Source organism: Sinocyclocheilus rhinocerous, unplaced genomic scaffold (assembly GCF_001515625.1).
Source record: "Sinocyclocheilus rhinocerous isolate Xijiao unplaced genomic scaffold, SAMN03320098_v1.1 scaffold1234, whole genome shotgun sequence".
NCBI classification, from domain to species: domain Eukaryota; kingdom Metazoa; phylum Chordata; class Actinopteri; order Cypriniformes; family Cyprinidae; genus Sinocyclocheilus; species Sinocyclocheilus rhinocerous.
The window spans coordinates 181,781-195,712 of NW_015656153.1; the positions used below are offsets into that span (position 1 = coordinate 181,781).

The 13,932-nt window shown below is 35.7% G+C and overlaps 1 protein-coding gene across 2 annotated transcripts; it reads left to right on the forward strand.

Moving 5' to 3' along the window:
* The first annotated feature begins 1,891 nt into the window (after window positions 1–1,891).
* Window positions 1,892–9,736, forward strand: vsx2 (visual system homeobox 2). Of its 2 annotated transcripts, none has more exons than XM_016526862.1 (5): window positions 1,892–2,570; window positions 2,922–3,006; window positions 3,731–3,854; window positions 7,154–7,334; window positions 8,723–9,736. In XM_016526862.1, the coding sequence occupies exons 1-5, from the start codon at window positions 2,150–2,152 to the stop codon at window positions 9,094–9,096; spliced, it is 1,185 nt and encodes a 394-aa protein (XP_016382348.1). In that variant the 5' UTR covers window positions 1,892–2,149; the 3' UTR covers window positions 9,097–9,736. The 2 variants fall into 2 exon arrangements, with proteins under 2 accessions (XP_016382348.1, XP_016382349.1); XM_016526863.1 differs by having other exon boundaries at window positions 8,786–9,736.
* Window positions 9,737–13,932: the final 4,196 nt, after the last annotated feature.

The following is a 13,932-nucleotide window of genomic DNA, read 5'->3' on the forward strand; positions in this document are numbered from 1 at the left end:
AATTGCAGCGGTAATATTTTGCTCAGCGGCGCGGGGTTTAATGCTTTGAGGCGACGCGGCCGGAAACTCTTGCGTGAAGTTTTATTCTCTCGCACTGCTTACGCATTTGTTGTCTAAATTTGCAGATCAGTCGTTTGCTATATTCCTATATGTGATTAAACTTTACTTTTGTGTGGCTGCCAGTTTTGATGATCATCTCATGTAATTGCCATGGAGCCAGGCCAACAAAGAATTAGCATGGATGGGTAATTGAATAATGTCCCATAAGGCCACAAATCACATGGTCTTTCTGTATTTTAAGCTGTTCAAACAGGATTACAGTGCACCTTTATTAGTAAAACTCGGGGTATGGTTATTATCAGGCCTTTTCAGCATGATAAAACATCTCCTAGTGTTGGGTGTAGCTATTAATTAGCCAGAAAAGCCACAGATCAGGCGCGCTCGGGTCTGACGTTCTGCCGGTGTCGTATATGAATCATGACGTTTATTTATGCATCAGCACATGGCACTTTGATAAGATTGGTATTATCTCTGTCTCCATCAGAGGCTCGCTGCTCATTTCCATAAATTATCTCCCAGTAATTATCTGTCCAGATGTCCAAATTGTGCCACAAATTATCTGCAAAACGAATCAAAATCCCACTGTAATTTAGTAATAGCTGATTAGACCTCGGTGTATTAAAGAAACTTGGATGTAATTAGAATAAGCTATATTTTGCAGTCTGTTCAAATGGGTGCAACTATGTTTTATACGCAACAGTTCTTCTGAAAGTGCAGAATAACGTAAAATATGTACCGACTTTCCCCCTTAAATGACCTTTACCCTTTTAAATTAAACATATAACAACTCTTTGTATTATTGTAAACAAATAAAATTAGACACCCACATTTCGTGATGGCCCCCTGCTTCCAGTTGACCAAGATTAATTAAATATCAATTTAATATTCAAATGTAGTTACGCTTTACATGCGTTATATTAAGCTGATTTCCTAGAATTTCTTGTAAGAATTTTACGGTGATGTGATTATGACAAATACACCCGTTTTTCGTTTTCTGATTTTTTTTTTGGTTAAAAAAGCTGAAACTCTTGAAAATGAAATTTTGCCACTATATCTTAAAATAAACAGTAAAGCAATTTTGTCTTACAATTTTATAATTATTATAATTTGAAAATTCAATATTGTTGCCTTTTTTTCCTTTTTTTAATATAAAAAGATCAAACGGAATGCCACTTATAAACGCTTTCAAAATCATTTGTAAATAGGCTATTCTCAGAACTTGACACGTGTTTTCTTTTTTATAATCTCAGACATCATGACCCATTTATATTCATTATTTAGAGCCTTGCACTTATGATCGAAGCCTTTTATTTTAAGGCTAAAAAGAGTTTTAGCTTTTGCAAAAGAGAAATATATAGCGATAAGAATTAGCCTATAAATCCTTACAGGTTCTGTAGCCTGTCAGCTGAATCCTTCAACATCCAACAGAAATTAGCTAAGCAATCTATTTAAGTGACAAACGTTCGGCCTTATATGATTACACTATTTATTAGTTTTGTAAGACAGATTATTTATAAAATGACTAATTTGTCAGTTTTGCCTGTTTATACTTTTTTTTGTTGTTTTTTTTTTTGATTTGGTGTATCAGGCGATGCACCCTCACAATAATTTTGTATATATATTCTATATATATTCTAACATTGCTGGCGACATACATGCGTGCTGTATGGTTCCAGATGTCCTTTTCTATTTCAGACATTTTCCTAATTTCCTTTATTTTACCATGTAGATTGTTATTATTATTATTATTACTATTATTACTTAAATTGAGTAGCCTACATTTAATTCGAAATTTAATTTCGAAGTTATCTCATGGTATTTGCTAATTTTGGTTAAATGTCTGATTAACACAATTGTAAGCAAAATGTGATGTGAATGAAATGACATGATGCATAAAAAACAGGGAGAGCAGCATCCTCTATCCTCTGGAATTCTAAATCACTTACTCGCCGCTGATTGGCTGTTGAGTTTTGACCCTTGTTGGGATGGACCTGTTGGATAAAAGGAGGGATCATGCGTATTGCGCCGTGGATGCCTGTGCACAAGGGACCGACTCGTATGTGAAGAAGGGAATAGTCTCAGAGGCACCATGACAGGAAAGGATGGGGCTGTTTTGTCGGAAAGTTTGAACAAATCAAAATCAGTGTGTGCCGCTGAGAACGGGGGAAATAACAATCCACATCTGTCAAAGAGCAGCACCACACATCCGCCCAAATGCACGGGCTTCGGCATCCAGGAGATCCTGGGACTAAATAAAGAGCCGTCCTCGGCTCCGCGGAGCACACTGGACTCGTTCCCTGCCGGGGCGCACCTTCTAGCCAGCAGGTCGATGCTCGGTCCAGCTGGTGTTGGTGTTGGGGTCGGGATGGGATTAATTGGCCCTGGAGGTATTCCATCGTTCTACAGGCAGCCGGCGTTTCTTGAGGTGCTGTCAGACGCGCAGAACGTCCATCTGCAGCCGCTCAACAGGACAGTGGGACCGCTGCAAACGAACCAGTCCGCCAGCTCAGGTACACAGACCTGCGAAATTCATGTTTCAATTTCCCGAAAATCGAAATTCGATTTCTCGTTGTCATTTTTGTTAACTGAGGAGGAGAAGGCCCTAATAAACATCTAGGCTACATGTTATAGCCTACTATTCTTGTCGCGATTCTTATATTATCAAGATGAAAATGTGATTTAAAAAAAAGCCTCCAACCTGTTGCCTGTTTTATTTAAATTGTATTATTTATGATAAATTGTTATAATTTTCCTCAACAACATTTCCACATCAAAAATGTGCTTTTAAAATTAAAGGGCTATTACTGTTGCAAAACATATAATATTTCACATTTTGAATAACATTTCCCCCGATGTTACAGATTCAGAGGATGTCTCTTCAAGTGAAAGGAAAGTATCAAAATCTTCACTGAGCCAGAGCAAGAAGAGAAAAAAGAGACGACACAGGTATAGGCTTAACGCTACTAAAATTAATGTGAAATGACAGTAAAAATTACAGTATGCTAATCTACAGGATTATTTTATTAAACAACCGAAACAACAAAAGGAACGCGTCAAATTATTCTAGTCCTCTAAAACGTTTGCTTCGATGGTTTGGCAGTCATGGCCAGTTTGAAATCAACTGGAAAATAACATTTGAGGAACAGACGAACTGCGGCAAGAATGCCCAAGATCCCTGTCCCATTTTAAAAGAGCTAATTATGGATTAGAAAGATTCGTAGGTTTTAAAGGCAGTCAAAATACAGTCCTATAGTTTTTTAATAGGCTAATAATAATAATGGCAATGTCGTTGTACTAATTTGTATTTTATATCGTTATATTTTAAGAGGCATTTGGATTATATTGTATAGGAAAAAATTGGTTAAATTAAATTTAGAAATAAACATTATATTGATACATTACATTAATACATCAATATGTAATATTTCAGCATTTGTTCAGTTCTACAAATTAAAAAATAAAATGAAATAATAAGAATAATATGAAAATAATAAAATAAAACACACACACACACAATTGTATTTATATTTTAAAACCTAAAAGAAAACATGTAGTCTGGCCTCGACATTTGCGGAGGGTCCACACGATTTGAGTAGTTATTGAAATACAATTTATGCGTGATGTTTCTAATATTGATTTCCTAAGACAATTGAATGTTGTTCTTTTGTAGAACAATATTTACATCTTACCAGCTGGAAGAACTGGAGAAGGCGTTTAACGAGGCTCATTATCCGGATGTGTACGCCAGAGAAATGCTGGCCATGAAAACCGAGCTGCCCGAGGACAGAATACAGGTAGAGAGCGAACACTGAACTATTTACGCTCGCCTTTTGAATTAAATGAGAATATAAGAGAACGACAATGTGCTCTCTTCAACCACTCTTTTTTATTTATTGAATACAAAGCCTACACGAATAATTTTGCTGTATGCCACTGCATTCAGTGATCCGTTTTTGTTATTTGACGAGTAGGCTATTTGTTGTTACTGTTGTAGGCCTACAAAATAAAGTTAAAATAGTTAAAATATTCTTGGTCTTTATTGTATTTTGCTTTTACGTTAAGACTTGCCCTGTAAAATTCCTCGAATTAGCTACGTCAGCTTTTTCTCTTTGTTTCTTTCGTGTGTGTGTTTTTTTTTTTAAGGAAAATGCTTTGTGCGTTTCCTGTTTTTATAACAATATGACTAAGTTATCAGCATGTTGTTTTAGGCCTAAAAATGATTTAAAATTGAATAGGCCTATTTAGACTAAAAATTAGGAAATCGAACAGGACTAAAATTATTATATTTTAAGGATGCAATAAAACATCAATTTTGGGTTAATAGATTTCTACTCTGAGTCTAATATGACAGACGAAAAAAATTATGCCAAATCGGAACTCACTCCTGTATCTTATGTTAGAAACTGTTACTGTATCTTATGTTATACATGAAGCACCAGATGAGGTTTCTCAGATGCCTTCGGAGAACCTCTCAGTGCCTCAGATATGCTCAGGTAGCCTACTCAAGAAACTTTGAAGTGCCTCAAAACCTTTCCTCTACCGCGTGGCATTGTTGATGAATCGCGCGGAACTTGTTGGTTCCTCTGAGAACTGACCTTAGAAAGGGCGCCTAAAGGTTCTCAGGTGTCAGTGTGGTTATCTGAGGAAATGGTGCAAATAAAAGAAATGGTGTAGTATCTTTTCCGTTTGCAGTGAACCCTGTGTTGTATGTTGCGTGGATTAACCAGTGGTTTGTGGTGTAATAGTTAGTCGTTATTTTCTTGATTCACCATTTCTGTTGTGCCTATTCACCTTCTGCAGCTGAACATCAGGTGAATAGGCTATCAAAGGTGCGAATTATGGGAGTTCGAGCCCTCTAATTAGTCCATGTCGCTAATTATGGATTTTTAGATAAGTTAATATTTTTTTTCATACGTACGAATATGTTTCAACAATGTTATCAAACGTTTCTGTAATAAGTAATATCTAATAAAAGTTAGATTTTTGTCAAAGCGAGTAGAGCGATCACGGAAGTATAGCTTAACCTCTGCTCGCGATTTTTTTGCGATTAGTTTCCTGAGTTCAGTCGATAAAGTAGGCTATGACAAATAGCATCACGTAGGCCTACCACTTTATTATAAATAGCTATAGGCCCTATCCCAAATAACTTTGTCTTATAGACAACAGATGTAGCCTATCATCTATAATCGTGCCAAATTGCAAATTTGAGCCGCGGGACTATAACTAAAGAGCGCCTAGAAATTACTTTTAATATCTAATGTAATAATTTGGAAGACGTTTAATAAAAAATATATAAATAAATAAAAAAAGCCAAAATTCCTTTAAAAAAGCCCTAAAAGTCATTGTACAATTCACACACTGACTACATCGATCAAATGCAGCATCTCGGACAGATAATATCTCATCAGCCTCAGGTGGATGTGAAACAATTTGCTCTCTGAGTTTGTGTGTGTGTGTGTGTGTGTGTGTGTGTGAGAGAGAGAGAGCGAGAGAGAAAGAGAAAGGCGCTAACGACCTAATCAAGCAATCAAGTCTGAAGAAGATTACTGTGTGACCTGAACCATCCATCTGCTGGCACGCCTTTTAATTCCCTTCTCATTGCGGTGCCTCTCGGTGAATAAATAATAAGGAAATAAATAAATAATTCTATTTCAATCCAAAGTAAAATGAACATCTAATTTTCTCATCGAGTGTAATTAGTTAAATGAGAAAAGCCTCCCGTGTTCCAGGGGAAGGGATGTGGCGAGATGTGGGGAGTTTAAATGAAATAACTACATTGAATTTATTAGCACGGGTCAATGGCGCTGCTCTCTTGGGTCCTGCTCGTTTAATTTCCCGTGATATTTGCCCGCCTGTCCACCATCGATTGGGCTCGAAATTAACTTATTTTTCAATCAGCTTGTGCGTGCCCTTGGGGTCGTCTCTCATCGCTGTCTTCACCCGCTTTCTTTTGAGCGCCCGATAACCAATTTCTCCTCAAAAAGTATCTTGCATGAAATGAAGGCTATCATCATCGGCATTACCAGAAAAGATTGGAAAATGGTTTTGATAATTTCTCATCCAATGTCTGGCCTCTCTGAACCCGGGAGCCCCTCCTCCTCTCATCCGTCAGCTCTGCTAGCAGCTAGAATTAGAGAAGGGCAAGTGCTGGTTAAGCGCTGGGAGGAGAGGAGCCGCGCCGCGTCATGACAGAACTCAACCGCAGGCGTCGCGTCGTTTAGCTTAAATCGACACTATCTGGCGCCTGCCAGCTTAAACTGTTCGCTCGATTTTACGACAGGACTACATATCATATTCCAATGAGCCAATGAGAGGTGATAGTCAGCTGTGCGATATCATTGGTTAAGAATAAAAAAGAGTCTTTTCATTGGCACACATTGAAAAGATGTAAATTACATATGTTATTGTGTGACCCCTATGTAACCCTGGACCAGTCATATGGGTCAATTTTTTGAATAAATAAGCTTTCCATTGATGTATGGTTTGTTATGATAGGACAATATTTGGCCGAGATACAACTATTTGAAAATCTGGAATCTGAGGGTGCAAAAAAATCTAAATAGCCTATTGAGAAAATCGCCTTTTTAAAGTTGTCCAAATGAAGTAGGCTACTAAACAAAAAAATAAGTTTTGATATATTTGCGGTAAGAAATTTACAAAATATCTTAATGGAACATGATCTTTACTTAATATCCTAATGATTTTTGGCATAAAAGAAAAATCAATCATTTTGACCCATACAATGTTGGCTATTGCTACAAATATACACGTGCTACTTATGACTCCAGGGTCACATATTTGCAAGTTGCTAACTGTTTGTTCGATTATCTTTTCCAGACTAATTAAAAGTGTTACTTCATCCAAAACTGAAAATTATGCCATTATTTACCCACTTTCATGTTGTTCCAAACCTGTATGATTATCTTTCTTCAGTGAAACACACACACAGTTGAACAGCAGTGTTAGATAGATTGACAGCCTCACTCTCCTCACTGCATCTTTTCCTTATGAAAGTGAGTCTGTCATTAAGATATCTCAGAAGGACTGTTTGACCATCTTTACCAATATGCAAATCACATTTCATTGTGGACAGGTGTGGTTCCAAAATCGGAGGGCCAAGTGGAGAAAGCGGGAGAAGTGTTGGGGTCGTAGCAGCGTGATGGCTGAATACGGGCTCTACGGTGCCATGGTGCGTCACTCCATCCCTCTGCCTGAGTCCATACTGAAGTCTGCCAAAGATGGCGTCATGGACTCCTGTGCTCCCTGGCTTCTAGGTATGCCAGAAGATATTAAGATTGATAATTATTATTTTTTTATTATTTAAAGAAATAATTGATCTTTATTCACCATAATCATAACTATAATTTTTTTTTTTAATTGGAAATGATTTATTTTTCATTAAATGTCAAGAATGTTTTCATATAGACTCTTCTCTAAATCTTGTCTTTTATAATAATTTACAGCCTTGCTTATACTCTAAATACTGTATTTCATTTGTCACCCAGCACTGCTCAGTTTCAACAAGTTATATGAATAAACACTGCATGGTTTACTTTATATCATATCTCTACGATGCAGAATTTAATGAATTTAAACATGCTGTAAAGTAAGCAATTTGATTACATTTACAATAATGTTCTCAGTTGATAATTTAAATGTTATATTTTTATTCAGCAGATATCTTACTGAAATGTTTTAAATAGAATTTTACCACTTTTTAGAGCAATCATTTTCTGTATTACAATAACATAAGAACTAGAAATTAAAAAAAGTTTAGTCATATAATAAAATTGCTAATAAATAAATTACTTAAAGGGGTCATATGATGCGATTTCAATTTTTCCTTTCTCTTTGGAGTGTTACAAGCTCTTGGTGCATAAAGAAGATCTGTAAAGTTGCAAAGACTAAAGTCTCAAATCCAAAGAGATATTCTTTATAAAAGTTAAGAGTCAGCCACGCCTACCTAAAACGGCTCGTTCTAACACGCCCCGCTCCTTCGTCGAATCCGCCGGCCGCACCGTTCTCAAGCCCGCAGCCTTGAGTGAGCGGAGGCCGGAGGCCTAGAGTGAGCAGAGTCGATGGTGTGTGACGCTGTTTCGTTGTGAAACCGAAACTACTTTGTTTGGTCTTCCAAAAGAGGACGATATCCGCTTCGTCATGCCTAGAGCTGATCTGTGCTGGTCGCTGAGGAAATACTGTTATTTTTAGCAGCATCATATGACCCCTCTAATTATATATTTATTATTTTATGTTGTTTTATTTATCTGTGTGTTTGTAGTTAGTATATACATTTATCTTCTTCTTTTTTTTTTTTTTTTTTTTTTTCCTGGCAATTTTTTTTTTTTTAAATTTGACAGTTTGTTTGTTTTGCTACCAACCCCTCTGCATTTTTTTTGTTCTTCAAAATAAAATATAAAAAATAAATAAACATAAATCTTTAACCAATGATATTTTACAACTGACTATCACCTCTCATTGGCTACCTGTAAATAAATAAATAATTAGATAACAAGGAATTTACTTACATGATTAAATTATAATAACAAAATCTAAAAATAATCTTGCATTTTTAATGTATTCATCTTTTATTTATCCATTTATTTTTGATCAGATTAGTCATATTTTGTTACTAAATCTAAAATCTGTCTCTTGCTATTTCCAGTTCGAGATGGTTTTCCTACCACCAGCTGCTTTTCTAAACACGAATACCCACCATTCTTTGCAGGGATGCACAAGAAGTCCTTGGAGACTGCTGCAGTCCAATCAAATGAGAAGTCAGATGTCACTCAGAAACCGACCAATCCCAAGCCGGATGAAGCCGCCGAGGCTGAGGAAAGGAGGACAGAGTCACCCATATCCAAAGAGGAACTGAGGGAGAACAGTATTGCTGTTCTCAGGGCAAAAGCACAGGAGCACAGTGCCAAAGTGCTGGGAACGGTTTCCTCTGAGAGACTAGAGCACAAAATGGAGACGTCAGTGACAGAGGAGAAGTCCAGCGAACAGTTAGATGCAAAAGAAGAGGAAAAGAGTTCTTAGATTATGCACTGTAATTCATCCCTTCATAATGCCACAAAACATATAGGCTTGGTGTGAAAATATCTGGGCTGTTTTATCTTCCTCATATTCCTGCACTGATCCCATGAAAGCACTGGACTTTTGATTGATTCTCAATGTTCCTCTGCATTTTATTTTACATTAGCACGGTCAAAACCGTTTAGAAATTTTCAGTATTTTGATAGCAGCATCAGTCCATCATGCCAGTGATTAATAGCTTTTTTTTCTTCCAGCCATAAAAATTCTAGGAATAAGTATAGGGCTCCTTTATCATGTTGGCAGCCTCCTCAGTGCTGTTTGCAAAATTGCTCAATTGAATAAAACCATAAATGTGTGGATATTTATGATCTAATTTCAGTATTAAGTAATATTGTCATCAGAAAATTATTGGTCAAGAACTCCTACTGAGCTTTGAAAGCACAGAATTTACGTGCTTTTCATTTGAATTTTGTACAGTACCCCGTCTTCAAACTCTCAGTGGTAAAAAGTTGTAATAGAGTGTATTGATGTATATATTGTAAATTAAAATAGCCTGCTACAGTATTGTTTGAACTATACATTAATGTACTGTAGTCTTATGTGCTTTTTTTCGTAACATGTAAAATGTACTACAAATTATAAAAAAAGATGCACAATACTAACCTGTTTTACATCAAGTGTGTTTTAATTAAATCATAAGTGAAGGAGAACATAAAATGCATCAATTTACTTGAGCAGATTTTATGTACAGCATCGGTTTAACTGTGTTTAAGGTATCATTTTATAGCATAAAGACATATAGAGCTGTTGCACTACGGGCGTCCCGAGTTCGAATCCCGCTTTGAGGACCTTTCCCGATCCCACCCCCGCACTTCACTTCAAATACAGTACACCAAAAATAAATCTTTACAAACAGTAATTAAAATCCAAACTTGCGTTAAAATCTTTTGCAGTGCACTGAAAACAAAAAATGTTTACGCAGAAACTGCTAATAAATTTCTGTAACAATTACAAAGAAATGGCAAATGACACAGTGAATTAAACTAAAATATGAAAAGGTATTTTCTTGTAAAAAGTACTCCAATATTTGTTTTATTTACAACGAATAATTTGTAAATGTTTTTTTATAGTGTGTTTCGGGCTATGGAGCCTGAGTAACAATCGTTTGTATGTCACCTAAACAGTTGTGTGTCATTGAGCGTAATCCGACACAGTTGAGAGGCCTCAATCTGGGCAGATTAAACAGCAGGAGCGATGCATAACAGACATATGGGAGAGAGCAGGAAAGCAGCCCTAGATAAGGTGCTCTCACTGAGGCTCCTGAATTAATACCCTTTATCCTTCATGTATTCACATATACAATCATCTATCTATCTATCTATCTATCTACTTAAAAGCACTGATATTTTAAATGTAAAAGGCCCAGGATTACAATCATTCTATCTCATATTAGCAGCCTTGGATGCCTTACAATTTAAAAATCCTCACATAACAGGATAGAGAAAAGCATGGTAATTATCTTACAACTGTACATAATTAAATATTAGCCATTAAAATGTCCATGTTAAACCTAATGAATAAAAATATATAGGTCTCCCTCTGACTAATCCGTAAATTGTGAAATCAATCAGGATTTGTGCTGATTAGAAGCGTCCAAAAGGATGTTGCACGCTCTCTCTATTTCATCTGGGTTGTTGATCCTTTCCATGCCCTTATTATCAAGGCCTGTCAACAGATTATTGATACACACTGTTAATTCAATCCTAATTTAATTTACTTAGTGTCTGCGTAATTAATTAGTTGACATCTGGGGTGATAAGGCTAGGTTTACGTGGCAACAGAATATACTGTATCTCTATCCTCTTTCCTGACATCTCTGTCACCCAGTGATCCTGTCAGGCATATTAGCCTTTTACATTTCCCTGTATTGCTCTAGACATGGCTTAATAAATGAAATGTTGTTTAAACCTCAAATGGATTCCATGCTTTAATGACATAAAGCATGTTTTAATCAACACTCATTATTTATTATTTGTTTTTTTTATCTATACAAAAACTGTTTGTGACGATTACCAGTTTCTTTGTTTCAGACTTATCAAAGCTCAGGCGTCAGGCACTCTCTCTAAGAGGAATCCTGAATTAAAGTGAAGTACTTTCTAATCCCACAATGTCACTAATGGTGGCCATTAGAGGCCTGACTGAGAGACGAACTGGACTTTATCTGTGATCAGAGTTAAGATCATTTATCTTAGTGGCAAGTCCATGCTGTCTTTAGAGTGATTTCTTAATCAGATTGTGATGATCACCAAGCTGCTGTGCCGTTAGGTAAGGCAGGTAATTAGAATATCTGACAAATGTGTAAAATGAGAAAGGATATTCACTTTGATTGTATGCATGTAAAATACATCAGTCATATACATTTTAATATCAATCAAACTGATTTGAATTATTAATTGATTCCGTATCCTGCAATCTTTCCAGCTGGCTCAATGACTTCTTGCCCTGTGACTAATTTTATATTTGAATATAAATTCTAAATGATATATAGCCTAATCTATAATTCGTCTAAATAAATAAATAATGTCATTTTGAATGACACCTGCCATAATATATCATTTAAATATTACTATTCACTCATATTATTTGAAAACTCTTTGATCATTTTAAATACACTGAAAATTATTTTCTGTTTACATTTATCCGAACATTGCCGATATGCTAAACTCTTAATGCTTTACAATTTACAATCTAAATCTGTTTCTTTAGACATTCAATATGTGCTTAAATGTTGAAAACAATTCTCATCTGTCTGACTGAGTGGCATTCTTATGTAGCCTATGGTAAATGTTGTATGCATAAAAATGTTTGTTCAGTGGACTTGATCATTATAATATTAATATAGTATAGGCTAGTAGTTGCTCTGTTTGAAGGTATTTTGGCTTATTAAAATAATGGCAATAACGTGATAAGATTGATTCAGTTTGTTTTACTGATGTAGCATCATGACAAAAGAGAGAACGTAAAATGTGGATTGAGGGATGTAAAAATGGTCCCTTCCTGCCCCCTGCTGGGCATTTACTGTAATATATAGGTAATTTACCCGAATAGCCTACATTAGATTAGATTAGATTAGATTAGATTCAACTTTATTGTCATTATGCAGAGTGCAAGTACAGAGCTAATGAAATGCAGTTAGCATCTAACCAGAAGTGCAAGAATATAGTGTTTTATATACAGATAAGTGCAGAGTATGTGAAGCTATAATTTACAGTATGTACAGTGGAGTTGCTATATACAATATTAAGCAGAGTATGTACATAATATAAAAAGGTGCAATGTAGGGTTATATGTACAGTATGAACAGTAGCAACGTAAGAATAGTGATAATACAGTTGGTTGTGTGTACAATGGTATTGTTAAACAATGTATAGTCTATGCAAAATATCAGTAGTGCAATACTATTTTTATAGAAATAGATTACTGTGCTTTGTACAGTAACAACGTTAGACAGTGTACAGTGTAATATCTTGAACAATGTACAATCTGTGCAAAATATGAATAGTGCAAATACATAATTTGCTTAATAAACCCACCAATCCTACATTGATGTTTAAAAAAAAAAAACTACATTGATGTTTAGTCCAAAAAAGGGTATTCTCTACGACATAAAGGTTCAGTCATCTCAATGGAAACAAATATCATTAAGTATTTTACTCCCGAGTATAAGAACACTTTTTGTCAAGTTAGACAAACAGAACCAGCTTTCAACATAGAATCTATCACTGAGTCAGATGTGATGAGAGTGATTAGATCCCTTAGGCCATCTCGAGCTAAAGATGTCTTTGGGATGAATACATGTATGTTGATAGAGCTTTCTGAAGTATTAGTCAACCCGATTACAAAAATTGTAAATCTTTCATTTACTCATTGGATATTCCCAAATGTGTGGAAATTAGCTGCTGTAATTCCCATATTTAAAGGAGGTGATCGTCTATCCACCAGCAACTACAGACCTGTTAGTATTTTGCCCGTGGTTTCCAAAGTGGCCGAAAAACTAGTTGCAGAACAAATTATAAATCAATTAAATACCGGTGCTTATCCTATACACCCACATCAGTTTGGTTTCTGTACTAATCACTCAACCGATACAGCCAATTGCTATTTTATAGAAAAAGTTAAGTTATTGTTGGATCGAGGAGGGGTTGTCGGTGCCCTCTTCCTAGATTTAAAAAATGCCTTCGATACCATTAATCATGGAATTCTCTTATCTAAATGGAATGCATTAAATTTTTCAGTAGACACCATTAAATGGGTAGAATCATATTTAACACATCAGTCTCAGTTGGGTAGAGTGAAGAATTATCAATCAGATGTTGTTTCTTTGTCAGCAGGTGTCCCACAAGGTTCAATCTTGGGCCTACTTTTATTTTCTCTGTATGTAAATGATTTGCCAAATGTTTGATTCAATTCCAACATCTAGATGTATGCTGATGACACCCTTTTTTGTACATGCTAATAGTGCAGCTCAAACTGCTGATCAGCTAACAAGTTCAATGTTAAAGATCACGGAATGGCTAAAACATAATTGCTTACAACTAAATGTATCGAAAACTGCATGTATGTTTTTCAGTAAAACTAAAAGTTGCCGTGCGGAGTCAAATGTAGTCATAGAAGGGGACAGACTACAAGTTGTCTCAGATTTTAAATATCTGGGTGTATATATTGGGGACTGCAAAATAGCCTTCTGGCTAATTCTGGCACATTGTACATTTATGTATTATTGATGTGCATTGTCCCTGTCAAATAAACCTGAAATAAATAAAATAAAATAAACTTAAA

Coding starts and splice junctions, on each gene's coding strand:
- vsx2 (XM_016526862.1), top strand. CDS start 2,150: ATGACAGGAAAGGATGGGGCTGTTTTGTCGGAAAGTTTGAACAAATCA. Junction 2,571..2,921: donor GAACCAGTCCGCCAGCTCAG/GTACACAGACCT, acceptor CCGATGTTACAG/ATTCAGAGGATGTCTCTTCA. Junction 7,335..8,722: donor CTGTGCTCCCTGGCTTCTAG/GTATGCCAGAAG, acceptor TGCTATTTCCAG/TTCGAGATGGTTTTCCTACC.